Source organism: Pongo pygmaeus, chromosome 6, assembly GCF_028885625.2.
Source record: "Pongo pygmaeus isolate AG05252 chromosome 6, NHGRI_mPonPyg2-v2.0_pri, whole genome shotgun sequence".
NCBI lineage: Eukaryota > Metazoa > Chordata > Mammalia > Primates > Hominidae > Pongo > Pongo pygmaeus.
In genome coordinates this window covers 147,733,191-147,760,435 of record NC_072379.2, presented here as the reverse complement: position 1 = coordinate 147,760,435, position 27,245 = coordinate 147,733,191, and the positions used below count along the sequence as shown (strand labels likewise).

At 40.1% G+C, this 27,245-nt stretch overlaps 1 protein-coding gene and 1 long non-coding RNA gene across 2 annotated transcripts in view; one reads left to right on the top strand and one right to left on the bottom strand.

The window, feature by feature from the left end:
• Positions 1-9,556, top strand: part of LOC129041390 (uncharacterized) — a 22,499-nt gene extending 12,943 nt beyond the window's left edge. The window contains exons 2-3 of the long non-coding RNA XR_008503855.1: positions 6,510-6,687; positions 9,094-9,556. This is a non-coding gene — a long non-coding RNA (uncharacterized LOC129041390). The remainder of the gene's footprint in view (positions 1-6,509; positions 6,688-9,093) is intronic.
• Positions 1,113-27,245, bottom strand: C6H7orf33 (chromosome 6 C7orf33 homolog). The gene is given in 5 exon segments (XM_054496904.1): positions 1,113-1,187; positions 2,216-2,262; positions 2,265-2,466; positions 27,043-27,164; positions 27,167-27,245. Coding segments are annotated over 5 exon segments (525 nt in total).

Sequence of the window (27,245 nt, the reverse complement as noted above, 5' to 3'; positions counted from 1 at the left end):
GGTCTCTTCAGGGCCCCTCTGTCTGGGTTAGAAGAGATTAGGGTCATCTTGCCTTATTTGTTAAATACTCGTCTCTCTGTCCTTCTGGCTTTGCAAATCATACCTATCGTACAACGCCCAATTCTAGACCTCTCCTTTTAAAGCAGGCTTCCTTTTTGAGAGGAGCTTTGCAGGTTCACAGCAAAATCGAGCAGCAAGTACCTTCCTCATGTGCTCAAGCTTCGTTGTAAACACTGATCATCCTGTCAGACATGCCTCCTTACCCAACATATGATTTTCATTTGTTTAAACTGGGACATTAAAAAAACATAAAAGGCTGGGCATTGTGGCTGACGCCTGTAATCCCAGCGCTTTGGGGGGCTGAGGCGGGTGGATCACCTGAGGTCAGAAGTTCGAGACTAGCCTGGCCAACATGATGAAACCCCGTCTCCACTAAAAATACAAAAATTAGCTGGACGTGGTGGCAGGCACCTGTAATCTCAGCTACTCGGGAGGCTGAGGCAGGAAAATCGCTTGAACCTGGGAGGCAGAGGTTGCAGGGAGCCGAGATCGCACCATTGCACTCCAGCCTGAGTGACAAGAGTGAAACTCCGTCTAGAAAAAAACCCAGAAAACATAAAAGAATTGAGAAGAATGAAATCCACACAATGAGATAAGTTTCATCGCAAGTTTTACTGAATACATGTTTTACTTAGACATACCAGATATTACAAGTAATATCATAAATGACAGTGTGTTTCAGTTGTAAACTCTAGAGTCTCATCATCGGGAGCACACAGCAGACAATGGTCAGGGAAACATCTCTATCCAGATCCTCTGGGGATCTTCGTCTCCCTTTAGAACCTGGTGGCTTGTCACTCCGTGGTCCTCTCCTGGGCCCCACACCAGTGCACAAATGCTGCACAGATTCCTGCAGGTACACGTGGAACTTGGGCTCATGATCAAAGAGAATTCTCAGCCTGTCTGCTGGTGTTCAAAGTTCAGACTTCAGATTACCAAGTTTTCATCAACTGTTATTTCCATAACTTCAGCTATTTCTCTTTTTTCTTGCAAGAAGGGATTTCACAATCTACACAAATTTAGAGGTGTGACTCTTCAATTCTGCAAAATTCTTAACTACTGCCAGTTCTGGAAATCCTTGTGGCCTCAACAGAATTCTGGAGCTTTCTTACTTTATGCCCACGTACCTACATGTGGATTACGAAGACTTCTGTTATCTCAGGCTGATTTACCTTTTCCCTAGAACATCAACAGCACAGTTTAAAACACTGTCTCAGCCTGGCATGGTGGCTCATGCCTGTAATCCCAGCACTTTGAGAGGCCAAGGTGGGTGGATTGCTTGAGCCCAGGAGTTTGAGACCAGCCTGGGCAACATGGCAAAACCCCTTCTCTACCAAAAATATAAAAATTAGCCAGTCTCATAACCTGGTCTCAAAATAAATAAATAGATAAAAATTTTAAAAAGTATTTTAAAAAATCTCGATCTCTATCAGCTCCCACCAGTTCCTAACAAAATCAATTTCACCTACTTCATCTTCCTATTTATTAATGCGCAACCTATTTGCTTAGAACTTTAGCATTTTCCACGCAAGTTTTCATTTATGTCAAAGATTTAAAGTGATACAGGCAACAATAATTTTAGAGAAATCTCATTGCTTTATTACTAACAGTATTTAAAATTTTTAGGCTAAAGTTTAAAAATCCTTACTATTGATGGATTACTTTTTAAGTTAGGAGTTCCTTTATAGATACTGTGGTTTGAGGCACCGATTTCATGGTACTTTATGTGCTGAGTGGTTGTACGGGCTCACATAGGACTGAAGCCATAGCTTCCTGTAGAGACTCCATCTGCAAGTACAATGCCAGCTCCGAAATGGCATTTGCACGAACAATTTCCATACAGGATCCCATTTAGTGAGCTCTTATTTTGTTAAAGGTGCCTTATGTTCTCTTAGTAACATTAGTTAATCATTAATATAATGGAGAAGGTGCTTTCAGAGCATCTTGGTAAGGGGTGTTTTCTTTTATCCTAACATAAATCACGTTGGCAAAAAAGCATGGGATCAGATCAGTTTCATGCTGGATATTCAGAGAATATGAAACATTCAGGCATGCAAGAATTCAACAATCCCTCCAATCTTCATTTTCCTGGAAGTTTCAGAGCATCCTGTGGGTTTCCTTAAACTTGGAGGTGCTAAGACCGTTCGGAGCTTACGTTTAGGTATGAACTTGTCACTCTCCTCCCAGGCTTGTAAGAGAGAGCAGAGCTAGGTAGTTGGAAGACAAAGTGCCGACAACTGGATCTGAGGACAAGCCCATCCTGGTGCCTGGCCTGATTCTGACTGCTCTCTGGGCATCCCTGGGACCTTGAGAAAGAAAATGCCACGGGGCACCAGATTTCATGGGAGCTGATACAGGAACAATAAATTCCATCCCCCTGTTCATGTTTTGGTGTGGGTTTGGCTTCTGGAAAAAACAAACAAACAAATAAAGTGGGTTAAAGGGTGGAAAGATGGTGATCAGTAAGCTACTAATTTGTTCTCACATTTATTTTGAGGCTACTAAGTAGCTGTCAGACACATGAAATAGCCTAAAGATTATAGACAAAGATATTTTGGAAATTTTGGCAACATTTGCTTTTAGAATTAGTTGGTTCCAAAATTTTAAAACACATCATTTTAATTTTTATTAGCTTTATCATTCACATGTAATACACTAATTCAAGGTTTACAGTGGTTATCAGTATATTCAAGGAAATGTGCAACCGTCACCACCGTCAATTTTAGAACTTTTTCATCATCCCCCAAAGAAATCCTGTACCCATTAGCGGTCACTCCCCATTTCTCCCTAAGTCTCCCCAGGCAACCACTAATCTACGTTCTACCTCTATGGATTTGCCAATCTGGACATTTCATATAAATAGCATCATACATGTAGTATTTTGTGACTGAATTCTTTCACTTAGCATGATGTTTTCGAGGTCCAACTATGTTGTAGCATGAATCAGGACCTCATTCCTTTTAATTGCCCAGTAATAGTTCATTATATGGGTAGACCACAAATTATTTATCCATTCATCATTTGGTGGACATTTGGGTTGTTTCCATTTTTTGAGTATTATGAATAATGCTGCTATGCATGTATTTGTGTACAGAGCTTTTGTGTGGACACATATTTTCACTTTCTTGAGAATATACCTAGAAGTAGAATTGCTGGGTCATTATGTTAATTGAAATCAATCAGGCACAGAAAGATAAATATCACATGTTCCCCTTATATGTGGAAGCTAAAAAGAAAACTTGAGTCCATGGAAATAGGGAGTAGAACAGTGAGTCTTAGGGTCTGGGAAGAGTGGTGAGGAGACTACATGGAGAGGCTGGTTAATGGATACAAAATGACAGCTAGAAGAAATGAGTTCTGCTGATCTGTAGCACAGTAGGGTGAAAACGGTTAACTGTAATTTATTGTATATTCTCAAAAAACTAGAAGAGAGGGTTTTGAATGTTTATGGCACAAGAAAATGATAAATATTTTAGGTGATGATATGCTGATTACCCTGATTTGATCATTATACATTGTACACATGTATGGAAATATCATTCTGTATCACATAAATATTATGTGCCGACTAAAAATAAAAGGGAAAAGATCTAGTAAGTGTTTAATATTTTGAGGAAGTGTCAAAGTGGCTGGCATCATCCTGTATTCCCACTGGCAATGCATGAGGGTGTCAATTTCTCCACATCCTCACCAGCCAGCGCGTGTTATTACTTGCCTTTTTAGTTATAGCCATCCTAGTGGGGATGAAGTGGTTTTAATTCTGGCTTTGATTTGCATATCTCAAATAGCTAATGATGTTGAGTATCTCTGCATGTACAGATTGGCTATTTGTAATCTTTTCTGGAGACATATCTATTCATATTCTTTGCCCATTAAAAACATTGAATTATTTATTGAGTTGTAAGAATTCTATATTTTGGATATAAGTCCCTTATCAGATATGATTTGCAAATATTTTCTCCCATTCTGCAGGTTGCTTTACTTTGTCGATAATACATTTTATAGCATAAAAGATTTTAATTTTGATGAAGTCCAATTTCTCTATTTTTTCTTTTGTCATTTGTATAGTTCCAACATTTTGAAAGAAATATCTAGCTCTTCAAGGTAGAGATGAAAGAGTTTCAACTTATAGATCTGATGGGAAGTTCATTATTAATGCCACACTTAGAAGATGAGGACATAAGATACTTAGAACCAAGAAATAAGAAAACAGCAATGGAAATTAAAAAAAAAAAATCACTGGCTAACTTCAGTTGACTACAAAGATCTCTGTCAGTCATGGTCCAGGCCGGAAGCAGGTGGAATATTCAGAAGGTCTGACTGGGGAGAATTTAATCAAGGGCCTTTTCTATAGAGGCATTGACAGTGCAAGGAATCCAGGCATTATAATGAAGCCCCCAGGGCTGGCAAGGCTGCAAGGTTGCTATTCCAGTGTGGTGGACAGGGAGGGAGCAGGTAGGTACTGAAAGCTAGTGAAATGGGAGAGTTCCCTGATTCCCCCTGCAGCACATGCAACACGGGTGTGGCTCACCTGCTTGGTCTCCCTGCAGCTCAAACCCCTAGGGGGAGCATGCAGACTGGCAGGTGCAGATGCCAGGATGAATGCTTTGGGCTCTTGGCCCTGCAGCAATGTCTAGGGGTGGGTGTCTGCAACTCCCAAAGCCCAGGTGGGCACATGTAACCCAAGCTCTTTCGGATTTGCCATCTGCAGGTGGCTTGTGTGCTAATCAGCTCAATGGGCCCTCTGCCTTATTGCAAGGGCAGAGGGCCAGTGTGACAGCCTCTGTATCCTGAGCTCTGGTCCAGTGTCCCAGAAGAATCGGATCACGCATGGGCTCGAAGGATAAGTGCAAGTTTTTGTTGAGTGATGGAGGTGGCGCTCAGTGACATGGATGGGGAGGCGGAAGGTGGAGGGGTGGGGGAAATAATCTTTCCCTGGAGTCGGGCTGCCCAGCAGCCGGACCCTTCTCCAACCACCCCTGGCCGACCTTCCCTCGGCATCAAGACGTCCCTCTTTTTTTTCTCTGCTGCATTGTTCTGCTGTCACTGGTCTGCTGGTCTCGACATTCAGCTGCTTCTGTGTGTACCCACTAAGGTCTTGGGTTTATATGGGTACAGGATGGGGGGCTTGGTTGGCCAGGGTGGTCTTGGAAAATGCAACATTCAATCATGAAAACAGGAGTGCCTGTTCCCACTTAGATCTGCGTCACAGGCTTGAGGGTGGAGCCCTCACCAGGGACCTGGCACTTCTCTACCCAGCACTTCCCTGCCCAACTCCCACGTCACTAGTTATAGGAGAGGACTGTTTTGGGAAAGCCATAGCTTTTGCTAGAGGAATATGGCTACTGCCCACCTATAGTCTGGTAAGGAGCACGCTGGAGGAATCATACCTCCAACTCTCTTTCCTCTCACTCTGTCATCTCCTGCCCATACCATCTTAGCCGAACCCAACTCACATCAGGAACAAGGTGGCCTAGTTGATACAGTCCATAAGGCCAGCCTCTGGGGCCACAGAACAAGGAGGTGGAGAAGAATGAGGGGTGGATTGTGGAGCAGAAGGAGAACATCCAGTGAAGTCACTAGGTGGTAAATCACACACTTTGTCCTTTTGGTGGGCGAGCAATTTACACTGAAGATAATGCCCTCATCTTGTTTTTTAACTAGCCCTGCCCAATGCTGTCCCTTTATCCAGGAATGCTTGTCCCCCACACTATGTAAAATTTGATTTCTCACAAGGCTCGGCCCAGAAGCCACCTTCTTTTTGCTGCCATTCCTCATAATTTGCTCAGAAGTGATCTCCCTCCTCAGAAGTTGTATTAGTCAGGGTTCCCTAGAGCGACAGAACTAATAGGATTTATATATATATATAATATATACACACACACACATATATATTTGTGTGTGTATCTATATATATATATTATATGAAGGGGAGTTTATTAAGTAATAACTCACATGCTCACAAGGCTCCACAATAGGCCATCTGGAAGCTGAGGAGAAAGGACAGCCAGTCCAAGTCCCAAAACTGAAGAACTCGGAGTCTGATGTTCAAGGGCAGGAAGCATCGAGCACGGGAGAAAGATGTAGGCTGGGAGGCTAGGCCAGTATAGTCTTTTCACGTTTTTCTGCCTGCTCTATATTCTAGCTGTGCTGGCAGCTGATTAGATGGTGCCCACCCAGATTAAGGGTGGTCTGCCTTTCCCAGCCCACTGACTCAAAAGTTAATCTCCTTTGGCAACACCCTGACAGACACACCCAGGATCAATACTTTACATCCTTCAATCCAATCAAGTTGACAGAATTAACCATCACAGAAGTCTTACTTGTGGATCGAACTTCCCACAAAGTGATTCTACCTTTTATTGTTATTTACAGATACCTCATATGACTCTCACTGTGCAATAAAGTCCAGATGGAACCATTTTTATTTATCTTTGTACCTCTTGCAGAACCTGCACAGTTTCCTGATGGTACACAGTGCCTCAGCTCAGATTGATGAAAGAATGGATTTGGGATCAGGCATTATTAAGTCTTCTTGGAATCTGCTAGCTGGAAGGGTCCTCAGATGTACTTCCGTTTTTAACTTAGCCACTTCAAGCTCCTGCTCAGCGAAGACTCTCCCTCCAGGTGGGCAACACTGTTGGTAGCCCACTCAGCATTTCTCCTTCTTCCTGTAACAGAGCCCTGACTTTTTTCAAGCCTCCACCCTCCGCTAAGTGGCCAAGTATCAGAGGGAAAGCTTATCCTGGGCTGAAATAATTTAAGGATAATATGTCCCCTTTTGTCAAGAATTGGTTTAGAAATGGAAATGTGACCAAGTTGTGGCTGCAGAGCCTGGAGGAGAGATTTGCTTGTGATTTCCAAGGAAGTCCTTGCTCCCTCCTTAGAGAGAAAGTCCAGTTGTTATTGGCAGCCACTTTACACCTAGGAGGACAGCCAACTTCAAGATGAAGATGTCAATATAGATTGTGGGCTGGGATTTGAAAATCTGGGCTGTTGCTAACATCATTGGGGGTAACCTAAAGTCTGCTTTATCTCTGAAATTCTCTTTTTATGAATAAGTATATTTCCTTTTTGGAAAGACCTTTGAGTTGGGGTTTCTGTTACTCTGTATCTGAAAGGAGGCCCATATACCCTGCCATGGTTTTCCTCTTCAACTCTGCTGATATAAGAGCCAAAATATAATTGAAGAGCTCTATGAATGTTTAGGCTAGCTCTGTGCCCAGGAATGTAAGAATGGTTTGTAACAGAGACCCTGTCAAGTCTGAAACATTATATCTCATTTTACTAGTAGCTAGTACTCTGGGGGATGGGAGTTAGTACTGTATTTATTCCAGAATCTTGTTGATGTGCTACCTCTTGTCCATTACATTGGGCCTGATTTTTTTTTTTTTTCAAAACAGCGTCTTTACAATGTGAAAGGTATTTTCTATTTCACACACATGAAAACCCCTTTGCTTCCTCAAGGTAAGAATGAACCTTAAGCTCTGATCCCAGGTAGATCAGCAACAATATTTGCCAAAGCAAAGCCATGTTTCCAAAAGAGGCCTTTCCACCCAGCACTCTTAGTAGGACCTGATGCTTCACACTAGGGAGGCAATAGGGCTGTTTTTACAGCAAATGGACAAGCCACATTCACAGTGAGATTTGTTTTGCCTTTCCTTGCAATTTATTTATTTCCTGAGACAGAGTCTTGCTCTGTCGCCCAGGCTGGAGTGCAGAGGTGTGATCGTGGCTCACTGCAACCTCCACCTCCCAGGTTTAAGCGATTCTCCTGCCTCAGCCTCCCCGAGTAGCTGGGACTACAGGCATGCGCCACCACGCCGGGCTAATTATTTTATTTTTAGTAGAGATGGGGTTTCTCCATGTTGGCCAGGCTGGTCTCGAACTCCTGACCTCATTTGTCTGCCTGCCTTGGCCTCCCAAAGTGCTGGGATTACCGGCGTGAGCCACTGAGCCACCGCAATTTAGATGGGAAGTCAAACCAGCTCTTAAGTAAAGTCCTTGTCGAGTGATTATTGGAGTCACTTTGGCAGGCAAGGGGAGGGGACTTATTATTATTATTTCGAGTTGCAGTCTCACTCTGTCGCCCAGGCTGGAGGGCAGTGGCGTGATCTCGGCTCACTGCAACCTCCGCCTCCTGGATTTAAGCGATTCTCCTGGCTAAGCTTCCCAAGTAGCTGGGACTACAGGCGTGCACCAGCATGCCCAGCTAATATTTTTGTATTTTTAGTGGAGACGGGGTTTCACCATGTCGGCCAGGATGGTCTTGACATCTTGATCTCGTGATCTGCCCGCCTTGGCCTCCCAAAAGTGCTGGGAATACAGGCGTAAGCCACCGCACCCAGCCTGGGGCTCATTATTGACAAAATTTCTGGTTACCTAATTAGTAATTTCCAAGCACTCGTCTTTCTGGGTAGACAGAAAGACTTTTTTCCTACATCTATTTCTACCTTTTCCTACATCTATTTTTTTAAGCAGGAATGGACAAAGCCTTTAATTGGCGTTTGAGAGGGAGTGAGGTAATATGCTGGAAGTAAAGGCAGGGATTGAAAGCCATTTTATTGGGCGCCTGTGGCTGAAGAATTGAAAAAAATCATCAATTAGGAAAGAGAGAAAACTAGGGGTTTACAGCCAGGAAAGAAGGAAGAAAAATATATTAAGAGGAAGAAAGAATATAGGAGTACAAAAGAGAATAAGTGTCAGGCTCGCCTGGATACGATTAAAGAAACATATTTAAACCCGATACGCTTTCTTGTGGTAACAGACAAAACATACATTTATTGGTGGTTCCTAAGTGAAAATATCCTGCAGGACTTTTTTTTAAGGTTGGTCAAAAAACTCAAAGAAAAATATTTTTTGAGTCATATTTTCTAAAGGCTGTGGTCTTCTGATCAGTCAGATAAGAAGCATTTATTGCCTAAAATCAAGCAGGAAGGATCTGTTCTTTCTCTGAAGTCCTGTAGAGGCATAAAACTGACCTCCTAAGCAATTCTTCCTTGTCTCTTTTTAATCAATAAATCTACATTCTAGGGAAATTGACCATTGCTTCCAGACATGTGCGGAGTCCAGAACATGCCACTCCAAAAGAAGGAGGATTGTTGAGCTGAAGACAATTAAGAAGAAACAGATGCAGGAAAGTTCTCTGCCCTCCATTTGCTTAAATGCAGGACAGAGATTTACAAAGATAAAAGGCATCGTGCCCCTGTCTTTTACCAGGGAGAACAAAGGTTAACCACTGAAGACAGTTTTAGACCATTGTCTGCCAGGAGTTGGAGCCAGAGGAATCTACCTGAACATGCTTTACCAACTCGCCTTTATCTGCCAGTTACTTGCTTCCCCGCAGAGAAGCCCCCTCTAGAGACCCAAAGTCCTTTTCCTTTGTCCCGTCACTTCTCTAAAAATCACTATTCTTTGTTGAAGATGCTATACAAGCTGGAATTCAAAGCTACTTCTTTGAGAACTACTCCTTCCCTGGGTGTCTGCCATGTAGGTGTGAAATATACATGTAAATAAACTTGTTTTTCTCTTGCGTGTGTATAAATATTATATATATATATATATTTTAATGGGGTCTATTCCAACTAAGAACCTTATGAGGTGGCCAGATGCGGTGGCTCACACTTGTCATCCCAGCACTTTGGGAAGCCAATGCAGGTAGATCACCTGAGGTCAGGAGTTTGAGACCAGCCTGGCCAACCTAACAAAATCCCATCTCTACTAAAAATACAAAAATTAGCCAGGCATGGTGGTGGGTGCCTGTAATCCCAGCTACTTGGGAGGCTGAGGCAGGAGAATCACTTGAACCTGGGAGGTGGAGGTTGCAGTGATGCAGTGAGCTGAGATCACGCCACTATACTCCAGCCTGGGCAACAGAGCAAGACTCCGTTTTTGTTTGTTTGTTTGTTTGTTTTTAAAAGACCTGTGAGGATTAAGGAAACAGTGATTTTTCTTCCCCTACCCATGATTTTGTGTCTGCTGCATAATTTTTTTTTGTTTGTAATATCAATATTTCTCAAAGTGGTCTGTGGGCTACCAACTTCAGCATCACCTGGGATGCTTGTTAAAAAGTATATGTTGCAGGTTCCACACCAGCTGCAATGACCCAGCATCTCCAGAGGTGAGGTATTTTTAACAGTATCCCAGATTTTAATACATTCTAATGTTGAGAAACAGTGGTCTAGATTTTAAGACAAGATCCATGTCATTTATTTTTGTTCCCTTCTGATGCCTAGCACATAGAAGGTACTTGATAAATATTTTTTGGAGAGATGAATCTAAGAAAAGTGAAACTGTCTAAAAACTTGCCTCCAAATTTCTTTACTGTCCTGTCCCTACCTATCTGCAGAGCGACCCTTATCTGTCTGTTCATAATCTTCTGCATGTTGGGATTTGTGGTGGTGATGGTGGGTGCAACAATGTGAAAGGCATTAGGAGCTTGTCTTGCCCAGATGATTCCTGCAGGATGAACATGGCTGGGCTTCCATCTGTTTAAGCCTCGTTCTCAGGCCATTCTGTTTATCCTATAAACCACCCAGGATCATTTCAAGAAATTACTTTTCTATTTAAATTCACCAGTGTAGTCAGGGTCTGGCCAAGAGATAGTATACACACAAGTTAGTTGAACAGTAAGAATTTAATATAAAAAGTGTTAACTAGGTAAAAATGTGTTCATTATAAAGTTATAACAGGGTAAAAAGAGAACTCTAAGGTCTCATAGAGGTAGCAACTGCAGCTTCCACTCCCAGGGTTAAAGAAACAATAAGAAAGGGGAACAAGTAGGAACTTAGAGGTGGGGCACCTGGAGCCAAAACTCAGAACTTCAAGGTGGGGGCTCTGCACTGGTTCTGGTGAATATGAGATGGGCCGTATGAGGTCGGGTCTGCAAATGCTGGAAAAACTGCAAACTGCAAACCACATTCAAATGCTTCTGCAGAAAGGAAGTGCTGCTGCTGGGGTGAAGAAGCATTGCTAGGATGATACTCACAGGAGCAGTGAGCAGACAGGAGGAAACTCATCCTTTCCTCCTCCTCTGGCCTTGCAGTCTCCCTTTCGCTCCCCTTCTTGCCAAAGGCCAACCTGGGTCCAGCTGGCAAAGCAAAATGCAGTTGTAGCTGCCCCGACATCACAAAGTTGAGCACAGAAGGGAGGAGTTGGAGCTGAGACATCAATGGCTTAATGATGGGCACAGCCAGGTAGGTCACTATTGCTCACTATCTTGGATGCTTTTATTCCACTATTCTCCTCTGAACACCTTGTAATTTGGTCTTAATTCCTGAGATGATTTTGTCTTTTCTTTTACTTTCTTTTCTAAGCTAAATAAATTGTTTTACATCTCCTTTTTGTCTTTTTCTATTAGGAGTTTTTTGTTTGTTTGTTTGTTTGTTTTTTTGAGACAGGGTCTCACTTTGTCACCCAGGCTGGAGCACAGTGGTGCCATCTTGGCTCACTGCAGCCTTGACCTCCTGGGTTCAAGCAATTCTCCTGCCTCAGCCCTCCCAAGTAGCTGTGACTACAGGTGTGTGCCACCATGCATGGCTAATTTTTGTATTTCTAGTAGAAATGGGGTTTCACCATGTTGGCCAGGCTGGTCTTGAACTCCTGACCTCAGGTGATCCACCCAACTTGGCCTCCCAAAGAGCTGAGAGTACATGTATGAGCCACCACACTCAGCCTCTATTAGGAGTTTTTTATTCATGGTAATTTTTTTTTTGTATGTGTGTCTATACATTGCCACTAGTTTAATTATATTTAATTCATGTTGAAGCATGTGCTATATAGTTTTTCTCTGCCTTTTTTTGGAAATATTTTTATTGGTGGAAAAATTTGGATTCTTCCTGTTTTCTTCTTGTGGTAACTTCCTATGGAGGTTTCTTGCCTTCTTCTGTTTATTTTAAAGTGTCTTGGAATTTTTTTAAAAATTTCAGTAGGTTTTTGGGGAACAGGTGCTGTTTGGTGACATGAATAAGTTTTTAAGTGGTGATTTCTGATATTTTGGTGGACCCATCACCTGAGCAGTGTACACTGTACCCAACGTGTAGTCTTTTATTCCTCACCCCCCTCTCACTCTTTCCCCTGAGTCCCCAAAATCCATTGTATCACTATGCCTTTGCATCCTCACAGTTTTGCTCCCACTTATAAGTGAGAACATATGATGTTTGGTTTTCCATTCCTGAGTTACTTCACTTAAAATAATGATCCCTAGGCTGGGCATAGTGGCTCACGCCTGTAATCCCAGCACTGTGGGAGGCTGAGGTGGGAGGATCACTTGAGGTCAAGAGTTTGAGACCAGCCTGGTCAACATGGTGAAACTCTCTCTCTACTAAAAATACAAAAATTAGCTGGGCGTGGTGGCAGGCACCTGTAATTCCAGCTACTTGGGAGGCTGAAGCAGGAGAATTGCTTGAACCCGGGAGGCGGATGTTGCAGTGAGCTGAGATTGTGCCACTGTACTCCAGTCTGGGCAACAGAGCGAGACTCAATCTCAAAAAAAGGAAAAAAAAAAAAAAGAATAGTGGTCCCTAATTCCATCCAGGTTACTGCGAATGTTGTTATTTCATTCCTTTTTATGGCTGAGTAGTATTCCATGGGATACATATATCACAATTTCTTTATCAAATCATTGATGGGCATTTGGTTTGGTTCCATATTTTTGCAATTGGGAATTGTGCTGTTATAAATGTGTGTGTGAAAATATCTTTTTTGTGTAATGACTTCTTTTCCTCTGGGTAGATACCAATAACTACCATCAAATGGTAGTTCTATAAAGTGTCTTGAATTTTTCTTGATCAGCCGTTAACACATGTGTCTAACATGTGTCTATGGAGTGAGTGAGGGATTTGACTGATGAGGTTTCTTGGTTTAAGAATGCTCTCTCCTGTTGGTACAGTGAAGTATGGGTTCTTTAACAAATTACTTATTTTCTGGTGCCTGGGAAGGTCAGTGTATTTCCAATTTTATGACTTCTTTGTTTCTGTGGGATCCATAATTTCCACTGCTTGACTTTCTCTTTTCATTTCAATAGATGCCTCCTCTTCCAAATTCTTACTCAGAAGCGGTGCTGTCCTAATGCTGCCTCCCGGATCCTGTACACTCTCCAGTATCTTTCTTCCTTTTGATTCTCTCTTTTTTTTTTTTTTTTTTTTGAGATAGACTCTCGCTCTGTTGCCCAGGCTGCAGTGCAGTGGCATGATCTTGGCTCATTGCAGCCTCTGCCTCCCAGGTTCAAGCAATTTTTGGCCAATTTTTGTATTTTTAGTGGGGATGGGGTTTCACCATGTTGGCCAGGCTGGTCTCGAGGTCCTGGCCTCCCAAAGTGCTGGGATTACAGGCATGAGCCACCGAGTCCAGCCTCCTTTTGATTCTTTAGTAGCCAGATCAGCCTGATCTCAGAGCTCTTCTGAGATTTCCCCCATCCTGAGCAAGACCCTTTCATTCTGGGCGTGATGTTTTATTTGTGTTCTGCCACCACTAGGAACCTGACTTTCCTCTCATCATTTCTGTGTTCTCATCTGACGGCTTCAGTATGGGCTCTGGGGCTGAGTCTGCTGGTTTTGTATCTTTATTTTCTCCCTTGCGTGTAAATTGTAGCGTTCTCTTTGTGATGATGTTCACGGGCTTTTTTGGATGGTTTCATTTGCTTTTCTTGTTGATCTTTATGCCTTTTGGAGAATACATGGAGAATTTCAGACTTAAGAAGTAGCCATTATCCTATAGGAATCTGGAAAGGATGACTCTTAAAAATATATTACTTTTCTAACTGTGGCTGGTAGATAGACATGTAATTGAGTTCACATACTTATTTTGTATCCAACAGCTTTGATAAATGTTAAAATTAATACAACAGTTTATCTTTAGATAATTTTTGGAATTTTTAGGCAGACAATTACATCATCAGTGGATAAAGGCAGTTTTGTTTTTTCTTTTCCAATTCCTATAACTCTTGTTTCTTTTTCTTGCCTTACTGCCCTGGCCAAGATTTTTGGTACAATTGTGAATAGAAGTGTTGATAGCAGGAATCCTTGACTTTTATTTTTTATTTTTTGAGATGAAGTCTTGCTCTGTTGCCTAGGCTGAAGTGTAGTGGCACAATCTTGGCTCACTGTAACCTCCACCTCCTGGGTTCAAGCAATTCTCATGTCTCAGCCTCCCGAGTAGCTGGGATTACAGAGATGCACTACCACACCTGGCTAGTTTTTGTATTTTTAGTAGAGATGGGGTTTCACTATGTTGGCTAGGCTGGTCTCGAACTCCTGACATCAAGTGATCCACCTGCGTTGGCCTCCTGAAGTGGCTGGGTTTACAGGTCTGAGCCACGGAGACCCACCTTTAACTTATTGTTATCAATCTTAGAGATAACGCCTTCAACATTTTGGTATTAAATATCGTGGTTGCTGTAGATGCCCTTTATCTTATTTTCACATTAAAAAAATAATTTAATGGTGAATTAATACTAATTTTATGAAGCTTTTTCTGTAAAAACTGGGAAAAATCATATAATTTTAATCTCAATCAGATAAACTGACAAAGAGAGATTCGTATAGATTTTCCAATGCTAAACCGCTCTAGCATTCTAGAGATAAACTCAATTTGGGCCGGGTGCTGTGGCTCATGCCTGTAATCCCAGTGCTTTGGCAGGCTGAGGCAAGAGGATCACCTGAGGCCAGGAGTTTGAGATCAGTTTGGGTACCATAATGAGACCCTGTCTCTACAAAAAATAAAAAAATCAGCTGGGCACGGGAGCGTGTGCCTGAAGTCGTAGCTACTCAGGAGGCTGAGGTGGGAGGATTATTTGAGCCCAGGACTTCGAGGCTGTAGTGAGTTATGACTGCAACACTGTACTCTAGCCTGGGCAACAGAGAAAGACCCTGTTTCTAAAACAAAACAAAACAAAAACCCCACAAAAACAAACAAACAAAAAATATGTTCTCTAACCATATTGCAATAAAATTAAAAACTAATAACAAATAACAAGTGGGTTGCTTAAAAAGGCCCATCTGCTCATGCCTGTAATCCCAGCATTTTGGGAGACCAAGGCAGGCGGATTGCTTGAGTCCAGGAATTCAAGACCAGCATGAGCAACATCATGAGACCCTGTTTCTATAAAAAATACAAAAATTTAGACAGGTATGGTGGTACATGCCTGAAGTCCCAGCTACTTGGGAGGCTGAGGTGGGAGGATGGCTTGAGCCTGGGAGGTGGAGGCTGCAGTGAGCCGAGATTGTGCCACTGCACTTCAGCCTGGGCAACAGAGTGAGACTCTGTCTCAGAAAATAAAAAAAAATTTTAAAGGCTCACCTATTTGGAAAATAAATAATATGCTACTAAAGAATCATAAATTTTAAAAGGATTTAAAAATCATAAAAATACAAAATATGTAAAACTAGGTAACAATGAAAACACTATCTTTTAAAATTGGCGGGAAGCCGCCAAAACAGTATTTAGAGAACAATTCTTCACTCAAAATAAATTAGGCAACAAGAAAGGTTAAATCAAATGAACTCAAAGAATGATCTTAAAGAAGTCAATAAGGCTGGGCGCAGTGGCTCACACCTGTAATCCCAACACTTTGGGAGGCCGAGGTGGGCGGATCATGAGGTCAGGAGATCGAGACCATCCCGGCTAACATGGCAAAACCCCATCTCTACTAAAACTACAAAAAATCATCTGGGTGTGGTGGCATTTGCCTGTAGTCCCAGCTACTCAGGAGGCTGAGGCAGGAGAATCGCTTGAACCCAGGAGGTGGAGGTTGCAGTGAGCCAAGATCACGCCACTGCACTCCAGCCTGGGCGACACAGCAAGACTCCATCTCAAAAAAAAAAAAAAAAAGAAAGAAAGAAAAAAGAAGTCAATAAAATGGAGAAAGCAGAAAAATAAAGATGAATCAAGCCAAAAGCTGGTCCTTTGAAAGATTAATAAGATAGAACCCTGGCAAAATGGATCAAGAAAACACAAAATAAGATGAACATAGGCAAAATAAAGAATTGAAATGGGGAAATGAATATAGGTGCATAACAGATTTTTATCTTAATGAGTACCATGAACAACAAACATAGAAAATTTGAAAACCTCATTGACAGTAAAAAGTTCCCAGTATTGCCCTCATATCCTGGCAAGAGGGGTCCCTGCTCTGGGCTTAATTTATTTCATTTCATTTTTTATTTTTGTTTTTTGAGACTGAGTCTTGCTCTGTCACCCAGGCTGCAGTACAATAGCATGATCTCGGCTCACTGCAACCTCTGCCTCCCCGGTTCAAGTGATTCTCCTGCCTCAGCCTCCTGAGTAGCTGCGATTACAGGCACCCGCCACCATGGCTAGCTAATTTTTTGTATTTTTAGTAGAGATGGGGTTTCACCATATTGGCCAGGCTGGTCTTGAACCTGATCTCAAGTGATCTGCCCACCTTGGCTTCCCAAATTGCTGGGATTACAGGCATGAGCCACTGCGCCCAGCTCTGGCCTATTTTAGAGGCTCAGCTCTGACCCTCCTCTGGTTCTGCCTATTCCCAAATGGCCAGAGGTACCCAGAGACAAGAGGATGTGCCCATTGGAGCCTGTTTTTCTACCACAAAACTGCGGAGCAGGGGCTGTGAAATCCTCTAAGCAGCTCTGAGTTCATTTCCAGGGATCGAGGAGGCTCTTTCCTACACGCAGCCTGTCCTCCCAAAGTGGCCAAGGGGTGGCTGTTTATGGGCGTGTAGATGGAGTTTGGACACGTAAGCTGCATGTCTGTAGACACACTCAGGAGGTCCTTGAGGTGCAGGGCAGAGCTGGAGATGGGAAGAGAGTAGTCGTGCTGCAGGTCAAGGGCCAGCTCTCCACAGCCACCCACATTCCAGGGTGGACTTGAAGAAATCTGAGAATTCTAGGCTGGGCACGGTGGCTCACGCCTGTAATCCCAGCACTTTGGGAGGCCGAGGTGGGTGGATCATGAGGTCAGGAGTTCGAGACCAGCCTGACCCACATGGTGAAACCCCTTCTCTACTAAAAATACAAAAATTAGTGGGACGTGATGGTGCGCACCTGTAATTCCAGCTACTTGGGAGGCTGGAGGCAGGAGAATTGCTTGAACCCGGGAGGTGGAGGTTGCAGTGAGCCAAGACCATGCCATTGCACTCCAGCCTGCGTGATAGAGCAAGACGCTATCTCAAAAAAAAAAAAAAAAAAAAAATCTGAGAATTGTCAATTTGAACCTGGCCTTCGAGGTTGTTATACAAGCATTTTCGTCAAGGTAGGAGGATAGACAATATTTAACAGTTTATTCACATGACTTCGAACTTTTTAATATTTAGACATATTGTTCAGGGGTTTCATTTGTGTTCTTGTCTCAAGCCCTATAATGTTTGAGGTAGACTCGTTTCTTAAGATTTCAGATTTATAGGAATTAACACTATGATATTAGGTACTAAGCTGTGGGAGCAGTTTGCCATAATTTAGAAAGTAGACCATTCTGAATCTGGCTCAATAATTTCATTCCTGGCCAGGGGCGGTGGCTCACACCTGTAATCCCAGCACTTCGGGAGGTGTAGGTGGGTGGATCACTTGAGGTCAGGAGTTCAAGACCAGCTGGCCAACATGGTGAAACCCCGTCTCTACTAAAAATACAAAAATTAGCCGGGTGTGGTGGCGAGCGCTTATAATCCCAGCTACTTGGGAGGCTGAAGCAGGAGAATCACTTGAACCTGGAAGGCGGAGGTTGCAGTGAGCCAAGATTGTGCCATTGCACTCCAGCTTGGGCAATAAGAGTGAGACTCTGTCTCAAAAAAAATAAATAAATAAAAATTAAAAAATAAATCAATAAATAATTTCATTCCTGGATATATTCTTTCTCTCTCTCTCTCTATATATATATGTATATATGTGTATATATATGTATATATGTATACATATATGTGTATATATGTGTATATATATGTATATATATGTATACATATATATGTGTATATATATACATACATATATATATATCCAGGAATGAAATTATTTATTTTTTTGTATATATACATATATACGTGTGTGTGTGTATATATATATATATATATATAGAGAGAGAGAGAGAGAGAGAGAGAGAGAGAGAGAATATAGGTTCACTTATTTGCAGAGTGCCAGTTCTGCTATAAGAAGGAAGAACTTGCACCAGAATGTTATAAATTAACTTTATTATGCAACATAACGTCAAGTTTAGCTGATGTTTGTTTCATAGTAAGATTTTCTTGATTAAGGAAGCAGGGCATTGATTTACTAGAAACAAACAGTTCTCAGACCATATTTTGAGTAGCACTGTCCCAGAGAAAGTTTTGCTTAAGTGCCAGAGTTGTCATGTACCAGGATGTTTCTGTTAGTGTTGTTTGTAATCTAATTGTTGGCAATTGTGGCAACAATCTGGGAGCAACCTAAGTGTCCATCAACAAAGGAGTAGAAAACCAGACTGTGGGATGTTTATAGAATGGCACACAAAAACAGCAATGAAATTGAGGGAACTGAACATTTCAATATGGATGCGTTTCATAAGCCTCATATAAGGGGTGGGGCAGGAGAGGAGAAAGGCAGATTGCAAAATAATCAGTGTATAATACCACTGATATAAAGCTGAAAACATGCAAAAATACACTGTGTTGCTTAAGAATACATATATAAGTAGAGTATAAGAAATGCAAGGGAGGCTGGGTGCCGTGGCTCACGCCTGTAATCCCAATACTTTTGGAGGCCAAGGCGGGAGGATCACGAGGTCAGGAGATCGAGACCATCCTGGCTAACACGGTAAAACCCCATCTCTACTAAAAATAAAAAAAATTAGCCGGGCATGGTAGCGGGCACCTGTAGTCCCAGCTACTCAGGAGGCTGAGGCAGGAGAATGGTGTGAACCCGGGAGGCGGAGCTTGCAGTAAGCTGAGATCGCGCCATTGCATTCCAGCCTGGGTGACAGTGCGAGACTCCGTCTCAAAAAAAAAAAAGAAAAAAAGAAAAAAAAGAAATGCAAAGGAAGGGAATGATCCACAATGAATTCAGAATAATGGTTACTTTTTGGGAAGGGAGATTGGGAAGGATGAGGCTAGTATGCTGGATAGTAGCATGAAGACTCTTGTTATGTTATTTGATGACTTTTGTCTAAAAAATATTTTTGGGCAGAGTGCAGTGGCTCACACCTGTAATCTCAGCACTTTGGGAGGCCAAGGTGGGTGGATCACCTGAGGTCAGGAGTTTAAGACCAGCCTGGCCAATATGGTAAAACCCCATTGCTATTAAAAATACAAAAATTAGCCAGGCATGGTGGTAGGTGCCTGTAATCCCAGCTACTTGGGAGGCTGAAGCAGCAGAATTACTTGTCAGGAGGCATAGGTTGCAGTGAGCTGAGATTGTGCCATTGCACTGCAGCCTGGGTGACAGAGTGAAACTCCATCTCAAAAAAAAAATAAAAATAAATAAATAATATTTTAAATACATTTTGAGAATATTTTAATTATAATTTTTGGTTAAATATATATACATATATATGTATGTATTTTATATATATATGTGTATATGTATCCAAATGAGTTATATATGCATCCAAATGAGTTAAAAACTTAGGTCCACACAAAATATCCACACAGGTGTTGGTAGCAGCTGTATTCATAATTGGCTCAAATTTGGAAGCATCCAAGATGTCCTCCAGTAGGTAAATGAAAAAATAAACTGTGGTACACCCAGACAATGGAATATTACTCAGCACTAAAAGGAAATTGGCTATCAAGTCATGGAAAGGCCTGAAGGAAGCTTAAATGCATATCGCTAAGTGAAAGAAGACAATCTGAAAAGGCCACGGACTGTAGGATTCCAACTATATGACATTCTGGAAAGGACAAAACTATGGAGACAGTAAAAAGATCAGTGGTTGCCAAGGAGTAGAGTAGGGGAGTAAGGGAGTGGGGAAGGAGGAAGGGAGGAACAGATGGAGCATAGAGGATTTTTAGGGCAGTTGATATGGTTTGGTTGTGTCCCCACCCAAATCTCAAATTGAATTGTACTCCCATAATCCCCAAGTGTTGTGGGAGGAAGCCAGTGGGAGATAATTGAATCATGGGGGGCAGTTTCCCCCATGTTGCTCTCATGGTAGTGAGTAAGTCTCATGAGATCTGAGGGTTTTATCAGGGGTTTCCGCTTTTGTGTCTTTCTCATTCTTTCTTTGCCTGCTGCCATCCATGTAAGACGTGACTTGCTCATCCTTGCCTTCTGCCATGATTATGAGGCTTCCCCAGCCATGTGGAACTGTAAGTCCAATTAAACTTCTTTTGTAAATTGCCCAGTCTCAGGTATCAGCAGCGTGAGAACAGACTAATACAGCAGTGAATGAGACTGTAATGGTAGATGCATGACCTTATGTATTTGTCCAAACACACTGTAATCTAAACTATAGACTGCAGGTGATAATACATCAATGTTGGTTCATCGGTTGTAAAAAATCTACCACTCTGGTGGGGGAAGTTGATAGGGAGGGAGGCTGTGCATGTGTGAGGGCAAGAGGTACCAGAAATCTCTATTTTCTGCTCACTTTTACTGTGAACCTAAAATAGCTCTAAAAATATAAAGTTTATTATATAAAAGTATATAAGTCCACGTTTCTGTGAAGGCAGTTCTTTTTTTAAAACTCAAACTCTGCATCAACTGCAGTATAGAGATTATAACTGGAATGTTTAATGTTAACCTAAAATATATTTGAAAAAAAAATTAATTGCACACAACATGTTGTAATTTTGTAGTTACTCATTTTCTTGCCAGTATTCTCGGTAAACTGTGATCATGGTTAAACATTGGTTAATGTGACCAATTTAATGGTTATGACCTGGGTAAGCCACAGCATCCTCTCATAAAATGAAGTCCAATCAGCTTTAAGGTCAAGGTAAAAATAGGAATAGCATAGGTTAAAAGAAGCAAGCAGGCCAGGCACAGTAGCCTGCTTGATATATATATATATATATATATAAAATATATAATATTTACATATATAATATATAATATATAAAATATAATATATAATACATTATATATTATATATTTATATATTATATAGAATATATATTATATAATATATATTATATAATATATATTCTATATAATATATAAAATATAATATATAATATATATAATATATTATATATTTAATATTATATATTATATATAAATTATATATAATATATATTATATAAATTATACCTAATATATAATATATAATATATAATATGTATTGTATTATATATAATATATAATATATAATATGTATTGTATTATATATAATATATAATATATAATATGTATTGTATTATATATAATATATAATATATAATATGTATTGTATTATATATAATATATAATATATAATGTGTATTGTATTATATATAATATAATATGTATTGTATTATATATAATATATAATATGTATTGTATTATATATAATATTATATATTATATATATTACATATCGTATTATATATAACATTATATATAATATATTATATATAATATATAATATATAATATATTATATTATATTATATTATATTATATATAATTATATTATATTATATTGTATATTATAGAATTATATATAATATAATTATATTATATTAAGATTATATTATATTATATTATATGTATATATTATATATTACATAATATATTATATTACATATATTATATGTACATATATTATATATTACATAATATATAATATAATATAATATATAATGATATAATTATATATTATATAATCATATATAATATATAATATATTATATATTATATAATTATATTATATTATATGTTATATTATATACAATATATATTATATATTGTATTATATATTATATATTGTATTATATATAATATTATATATTGTGTTATATATAATATATATTGTATTATATATAATATTATATATTGTATTATATATAATATTATATATTGTATTATATATAATATTTATTGTATTATATATAATATATAATATTATATATTGTATTATATATAATATATAATATTATATATTGTATTACATATAATATATAATATTATATATTGTATTACATATAATATATAATATTATATATTGTATTACATATAATATATAATATTATATATTGTATTACATATAATATATAATATTATATATTGTATTACATATAATATATAATATTATATATTGTATTACATATAATATATAATATTATATATTGTATTACATATAATATATATTATATATTGTATTACATATAATATAATATTATATATTGTATTATATATAATATAATATTATATATTGTATTATATATAATATAATATTATATATTGTATTATATATAATATAATATTATATATTGTATTATATATTGTATTATATATAATATAATATTATATATTGTATTATATATTGTATTATATATAATATAATATTATATATTGTATTACATATAATATATAATATTATATATTGTATTACATATAATATATAATATTATATATTGTATTATATATAATATATAATATTATATATTGTATTATATATAATATATAATATTATATATTGTATTATATAATATATAATATTATATATTGTATTATATAATATATAATATATAACATACATATCTATATTATATGTAATATATATCTATATAATACATAATATAGATCTATATAATACATAATATAGATCTATATAATACATAATATAGATCTATATTATATAGATCTATAAAATATATATAGTATACATATCTATATGATATATAATATATATCATATATAAAATAATACATATATAAATATATAAAATAAATATATAAAATATATAAAAATAAAATTAGCTGGGCTTGGTGGTGTGCACCTGCAGTCTCAGCTACTCAGGAGACTGAAGCAGGAGGATCGATTGCTTGAACCCAGGAGGTCAAGGCTGCAGTGATCCGTGAATGTGCCACTGCACTGCAGCCTGTTTCAAAAAATACAAAACAAACAAACAAAAGAAAACCTGACCTGGTGAATATTCAGAAACTATTAAGTGAAAAGCTGGTGCTCATTGTTAGGTGGTCAGGACTTTCTGCTTCTTAAGAGTCCCCAACTAACCTGCACATTGTGCACATGTACCCTAAAACTTAAAGTATAATAATAATTTAAAAAAAAAAAAAAAGAGTCCCTAATGATTCCCAGGGCCAAGCATGTTCAGATGGGGATGCTGTCTTGCGGCTCACTGTTGTCTCATGTAAGCAGGAGTTGCTGGGAGTGCAGGCTGCAGGCTGCACTTGCTGTTGGGTTCCTGAACCATAACATTAACATAGGCATTGTTCTTCTTTTGAATAGAAGACAAATGATCCACAGTGGTACCATGCCAAAACTCACTCTGTAAGGATATAGTGGTCTGAAATATATTGAATATATTCCCAAATTCAAATATATTGAATTTCATCATATTTTCCCTAAACCATTTGGTTTCACATTTCCCTAAACAATTTGGTTGGATTATATCTCCCTACAAACTGTCACCCTCCTTCTGCCAAGCAAATGAAATGATAACTGTTCTGCATTTTACTTCGGTGTCATCTTAGTACCCTTATTGGTAAGTTGGTATCATCTTTCCTTGTACTTCTTGTATTAGGCTGTTCTTTGCATTGCTGTAAAATACCTAAGGCTGGGTAATTTACAAAGAAAAGAGGTTGGCCGGGCGCGGTGGTTCACGCCTGTAATCCCAGCACTTCGGGAGGCCGAGGCGGGCCGATCACAAGGTCAGGAGATCGAGACCATCCTGGCTAACATGGTGAAAACCCGTCTCTACTAAAAAATACAAAAAATTAGTCTGGCATGGAGGCGGGTGCCTGTAGTCCCAGCTACTCGAGAGGCTGAGGCAGGAGAATGGCATGAACCCGGGAGGCGGAGCTTGCAGTGAGCCAAGATCATGCCACTGCACTCCAGCCTGGGCAACAGAGTGAAGACTCTGTCTCAAAAAAAAAAAAAAAAAAAAGAGGTTTAATTGGCTCATGGTTCTGCAGGCTATACGAAGCATGGCATCTGCTCGGCTTCTGGGGAGGCCTCAGGGAGCTTTCACTCATGGCGGAAGGCAAAGTAGGAGCAGGCACATCGAACAGCAAGAGTGAGAGCAAGAAAGCAAGGGAAGGTGCCACACACTTAAACAACCCGGTCTTTTGAGAACTCACTATCGCAAGGACAGCACCAAGAGGATGGCGCTAAACCATGACAAATCCACCCCCATGATCCAATCACCTGTCATCAGGCCCCACCTCCAACACTGGGGATCACATTCCAGCATGACACTTAGCAGGGCAAATATTCAACCATGTCACTTCTTTTCCAGCAGGCATCTCTCTGGGCTCTGACCCTTTCCCGGGAGTCTGTTTTTACAATCTCTTCCAAACAGGCTCTTTCCCCCAACCCTGGCTTCATGCTCAGCCTTTCCTAAATGCATTAAACACCGAGTCAGAGGAAAAGCATTTTGACTTCAAATTAACATTTAAGATAAAAACTAACTTTAAAACATGTTATTATGAAGGCAATATAGATTCTCTATTTAAAGAAATTCAGGCCGGTTGCAGTGGCTGACATCTGTAATCCCAGCAATTTGGGAGGCTGAGGCAAGCAGATCATTTGAGGTTAGGAGTTTGAGACCAGCCTGGCCAACATGGTGAAACACTGACTCTACTAAAAATACAAAAAAGTTAGCCAGGAGTGGTGGCAGGCACCTGTAATTCCCACTACTTGGGAGGCTAAGGCAGGAGAATCACTTGAATCTGGGAGGCGGAGGTTGCAGTGAGCCAAGATTGAGTCATTGCACTCCATCCTGGGTAACAAGAGTGAGACTCCATCTCAAAATAAATAAATAACAAAAATAAAGAAATTCAGAACGTCTGAGCTTTGGAAAAATAATATGTAACCCATAGTGCCATCCATAGACAACCACTTTGAGACTTTGCTTTATCTTCCAGTGATCTAATTAGATTGAAATCATATTAGCCAGGCATGTTGGCTCATGCCTGTAATCCCAGGACTTTGGGAGGTGAGGTGGGCGGATCACTTGAGGTCAGGAGTTTAAGACCAGCCTGGTAAACATGACCAAACCCTGTCTCTACTAAAAATACAAAAATTAGCAGGACATGGTGGTGGGTACCTGTAATGCCAGCTACTGGGGAGGGTGAGGCAGGAGATTCATTAGAACTCAGGAGGTGGAGGTTGTAGTGAGCTGATATCGTGCCATTGCACTTCAGCCTGGGTAACAAGAGTAAAACTCCATCTCAAAATAATAAGATTGAAATCATATCCACCCGGCCGGGCACAGTGGCTCCCACATGAAATCCCAGCACTTTGGGGGGTCGAGGAGGGTGGGTCATCTGAGATCAGGAGTTTGAGACCAGCCTGGCCTACATGGTGAAACCCTGTCTCTACTAAAAATACAAAAATTAGCTGGGCATGGTGGTGTGCACCTGTAATCCCAGCTACTTGGGAGGCTGAGACAGGAGAATCGCTTGAACCCAGGAGGCAGAGGTTGTAGTGAGCCAAGATCACGCCACTGTACACCAGCCTGGGTGACAGAGCTAGACTCCATCTCGAAAAAAAATCTTATCTACCCTATATGCTCCACTCATCCACTTGTGGCATCCTTTAAAAGGAAGGTTTAGGCAGTGATGATCTTTTCTCACCTTTTTTTAAGCACGTATACGTCATTATCATTTATATTCATCATTCAGAGACTAATTGTATTGGTTCGCATCAAAGTACCCCTGGCTGAGGAGGTATTTTCTTCTTTTTACTCTTCTAATGCTAAATGGGCTTTCCCTGACATGGGCTGTCTGCAGCTGACCTTAGCAGCAGGCAGACACAACCCCCTTGCCGACCCTGCAGTTCATGCTGCTGTTCTCAGGGAAAGGTCATGAAATCCTCTCTGCCCTCGGATGACCAGAGTCATTCTTCATATCAGAAGATACTCTGAGCCTGTGGCATGTGTCAGTTTGGGGCACTGTGCCACAATGAGGGTGTGGGTAAATGGGAAGAACTGCAACATGGGAGAAAACAAATTAGGGCTGGAGAACTAGGTGGGGACACCTGTGGTCCCCATCAAACTGAACACCCAAAGCTGGAGATAAATACAAAGTGGGAGCTCATACTTTAACCAAAAATGCCTGCCTAGCGGGAGGCAGGGGCTTGGGGATCAGGAGGTGTCAAAGATCAAAGACAGGCAAAGAGTTAAAGATCCAGGTCTTGCTGGGCATGGGTGGCACTTCGGGAGGTTGAAGTGGGAGGATCGTTTGAGGACAGGAGTTCAAGACCAGCCTGGGCAACATGGCAAGACCCCATTTCTACAAAAAATAAAAAAATTAGCTAAGCCTGATGGCACATGGCTGTAGTCCTAGCCACCTGGGAGGCTCCTCTGGGAGGATCACTTGAAGCCAGGAGGTTGATGCTGCAGTGAGCTATGATTGTGACACTGCACTCCACCCTGGGTGACAGAGCAAGATACTATCTCTAAAACAACAATAACAACAACAACAACAATTCCTGGTCTTTAAAGCGAGAGAAGAGACAAGAATCTAGGCAAGGAGAAGGGAACAGATGCAAAGCTTGTGCCAAAGGGTGACCAAGATAGAGGCTTCCTGTGGACCCATCTCCAGGGCAAAACATAGTCTGAGAACAAGTGCATTCCTTCTACCACACCGTGTGAAAATATACAATTTTTACGCTGGAATTTTTCAAATCAACATGACTCAGGCTAAACACAAGAATACTCAGTGGAGTGTTTTGTGAGGATTCTTTTCCCTAAGAAGATTCCAGGCCTTCTTTGGGGCAGTGAATTAATCTCTGTCTCTCTCTTTACTTAAATGTCCTTAAGCCCAGTTCCATAACACATAGTAGAGAGTCAAAAACATTCGTGGATTGAGTGAATGAATTCTCAAGAGACACCGACTGACTAAAAGAGCAGTTGATTCATCTTCGAATCATTAACTTACCTTATGTCTTCCCGTGGCATATGACAAGTTAAATTGACCTGGACCACCCCTAACGTGGACCCAAACAGCGACTGCCCTCCCACTCAGGCGAAGGTCAATCCGGCGCTTTGCCCCACTTGCTGGAGGGCTTCACATTCACATTGGGGGCCTGGAAGTCTCCAGGGACACTCTTCAAGGCTGAGGCTTTGAACTTCCACTTTCAT